The sequence below is a fragment of the Saccoglossus kowalevskii genome, chromosome 2, assembly GCF_978046115.1.
Source record: "Saccoglossus kowalevskii chromosome 2, keSacKowa6.1, whole genome shotgun sequence".
NCBI lineage: Eukaryota > Metazoa > Hemichordata > Enteropneusta > Harrimaniidae > Saccoglossus > Saccoglossus kowalevskii.
In genome coordinates, this window is record NC_140642.1 from 31,260,476 (window position 1) to 31,264,028 (window position 3,553).

Below are 3,553 nucleotides of genomic sequence, written 5' to 3' on the forward strand. Positions count from 1 at the left end.
CACACAATTTTTGAGTATCGCAGTCAACAAAAATCTTGATTGCTGTTTTTCGCCCAAACACTGAATGACAGCGTCAGTGTAACTTTACGGAAATGCTCATTTGAGGCGGGAACTCATTAAAAAATTAAAATCTTCCATGTAATGAAACCTCAAACGTTTACTTCTCGTGCATACTGACGTGGACCCTCCTTCGATGAAACTTTAAAATAAAACACAGAACAGCGATTGTGGTTTGTTATTACGCTACCCAACAAAATACAGCCAATTTACTTGCGTCCCCCGAGGGACAGTATAAACCGGTTCCCCAATTGGTGTCCCCTGGTACCAGCAACTCGTGCCTGTGCATGTCCCGTCGCTTGCTCAAAGGCATTCGCGGTCCCTATCCCTGACAAAGCCAATCAACGATTGAATGGACCGAGTCACTTTCCGTGTGAAAGGGGACACAAATATGTTGTTTGAGAAACAATTTCTTTTGGTGTTTTGGAGACAATTGAAAGGGGGTAGCAGTACTCCATCGGACAATGGGCAGACAAGGTGATCACTTCTTGAAGTCACACATAACAGTGGTGAGCCGTTTTATCCGAGTAGTCACTGAACAAAAAAACACACGCAATCTACAAACGTATACATGGCTCTCCAATTAGAATGCTAATTTTTATTATGAGAGGCGATAACAGAAAAAAAAAATCATTAGCAATTGAAACGCCTTTTGTTTCTATTCACAGATGGACTCTGTGTTTTTTTTAATTATCCTTCATTGGAATAAAACAAAAATCTGGTTGTCGAAATAACAATGCTACATGATACAAGTTGTTGTTTAGTTTAGACCTGTATACCGACATGAGCTACATCATGTACAATGGTGCCTCCAGTTGCACTGTCCGCACCTTTATCTAGCGCTACATGTAACTCAACTTACTTTAAAAAGAAATATATAAAATATAAATTTCGAGATATCTCCTTAATAATATTCACATAAATTTTGTTAGAACTAGACAAGTTTTGAAACGTTAAAAACGAAATAAAAAAAAACACATCATCGATCTCTTTAATACACATTTCAGATCATGTCTAGAACGAGGACAAATGAAAGGGTGTATGATCCGTTCCGTAAAAATCGTTGGCTTCTAAAATGAACCAATTACGTACATAATACTGGAAACAGAAAAAAACCGTCTTAGTTTAAAAACGTGTTGTAAGTAAACAGTCACTGCGAGTAACAGCCGTGAGCAATGGTCCATGTGTTATAACATTTGAATAACGTTAACTAAGATGGCGTCCTTCTCTCTCTACAAGTGTTTATATTAAACTAGCCAGTCTTTTTAAATAATAAAGTTCGCACTGTACACAGACAACGAATAAAATTGGTACGTACATACGTTCTGTCCTAGGACTCCGATCGTAAACGTTTTTTTTTTTTTACTGCCCGTTTTTCAGTTCACAATAACGCATACAAATCGTCTTTGACAATCGCTGTAATGGTGGTGTTGGCCGGCACGAGTAGGTAACATGTCGGATTCTCACCAGGGCCAACTTGGTTGTGCGAGGGGCTGTGTGAACTGCGAATTGCAGCTTGTGTAATTATAACTGGACGAGTAGTTCGGGTAATGCTGCATAGACTGCATAGACTGCTGCATCGACTGCAACTGTTGCATATGTTGTAAAGGTACCGAGTCCTGGTGTGGCTTGTTCATGACTGTATTCATACCGCCGTTCATGTTGGCGTGGCACGGTTTGCCGTCCCTCACGAGCACCGGTACAGCCACCCGCCTCGGCGATGGCAATGGATTCATGTCCAACCCTTTCTCCTGTCGAGCACGCTTGAGCTTGTACCGATGATTCTGGAACCAAATCTTTACTTGTGTTGGCGATAGTCGGATGATACTAGCCAGGTGTTCCCTCTCTGGTGCGCTCAAGTATCTCTGTTGTCGAAACCTCCTTTCGAGCTCGTACGTCTGTGCCTTGGAGAACAACACTCTCCGCTTCCGTTTCTTGGGTTGGTCGCCACTGTTCGAGTTCGGCGAATCGCTGATATTTGAATCGGGCGAAGATTCCCCAGAAACAGTGCTGTTCGCGTTTGGCGTGGACACATCGTTGTTATTATTAGTCGTGTTATTTCCGCTGGTGTTATTAGTCGTCGGAGTTTCGCTGTTCTCACGATTATTCGTTGTATTATTATTACTACTGTTCGTATTGTTATGATGGTGGTGATTATTCGTCTGACTCAGTGCTATGAATAAAAAATCAAATCGAATAAACAGTTTAATAATAATAAATAATAAGAGTTGATAAGTATTGATATTGGTGTACCAATACACAATTGAAAGACTTCACAGATTCGTTTATGGCAACGTGTTGTACAAGAACTAACAAGTCTCATTACAAATACGAATCTAAACTCATTATCAAGACATACTATAGTCTGATATTGAAGTATATTTACAAGTAGAACACCCTTCAAAACCGATATAATCTTTCTCGAATCTTGATTTAAATTCGTTAGGTGGCTATTTTTAGCTGACCAACACTCGAGAAAGCCGATAATACAAGAAACACGTCGCCAAAGTACCTGGATAACCGGAGGATGGGAAAGAGAATTTACGTCTCTTGGACTAGAGTACTTACATGAATATTGCATTGGTTCCTGTGAGCCCTGGCTTTGTAGCCATCGTGTGTACGGATTATCGGTGTTGTCAAAATAGGACGGCAGTGAAGGTGTCTGTTGCGTGGTCGCTCCTGTCGAGTTCACCACCGCGTTGCTCGCAGATGACGAGTTCCTCAGGGTACCAGTGATGTTGTTCAGCCCCAAACCAGTGTTATGGTGGTGATGATGGTGGTGGCCTCCAGATACCAAATCTGCTGCGTGATGTTTTAAGCTCGATAGTCCCTGTGCGGTTATAGCACACGAGGGTTTACCCTCCGGCATGTCTAGTATATCTTTCACAGTAAAGCTAGGCTTAGCGTTCATGATAGCAACGCCAGTGTCATCCATGAGTACGTTGGTCGAGTATTTTCTGTAACAAGAACACACAAATTATGTTTGGTTGTTTTGTTTTTCTCTTGAAGAAAAAATATCCAGTACACAGTCACGGTCGCGACGTCGGACGGTGAGCGCCGCTTAATACTGTCCTTGTTTTTATCGGGTTAATATTTGAAGCATTAGGGTCTACGGAACAGATGCAGGGCTTCTCCTTCGCTCGGTGATATTTGCTCGTGGACTGTGTGTACTATACTATACAGTCGCTGGAGGAAGTTTGCTTTAGTACGCTGCGAACACACCTGGGGGGTTCGGTGGGCGGTGCTCAATACTGTATGTACTTAGAGACCAGACATGTGACGTGACAAATTCGTCACTTGGCCACAAACTGGCGTTTGATTGGTGCGTGTTTCGGCTATGATTAATTTCAAGTGACAATTAATTACTCAGAAAGGGGCGGTGCCTATTGTCCCAGACAAGAGCGATATCGCTCAAGATTAGCACCTGATAAAGGAGGCTGGATAAAACATATACAAAGTGGAACAAAGTATGTGTGAATGCTTCGAGAAAGAAAGG

General features: G+C 42.0%; 1 protein-coding gene across 1 annotated transcript; it reads right to left on the reverse strand.

Moving 5' to 3' along the window:
• Positions 1-1,423: 1,423 nt before the first annotated feature.
• On the reverse strand, positions 1,424-3,209 carry NKX2-2 (NK2 homeobox 2). The gene is given in 4 exon segments (NM_001164932.1): positions 1,424-1,523; positions 1,526-1,557; positions 1,560-2,230; positions 2,626-3,209. Coding segments are annotated over 4 exon segments (1,155 nt in total). The 5' UTR covers positions 2,993-3,209; the 3' UTR covers positions 1,424-1,438.
• Positions 3,210-3,553: the final 344 nt, after the last annotated feature.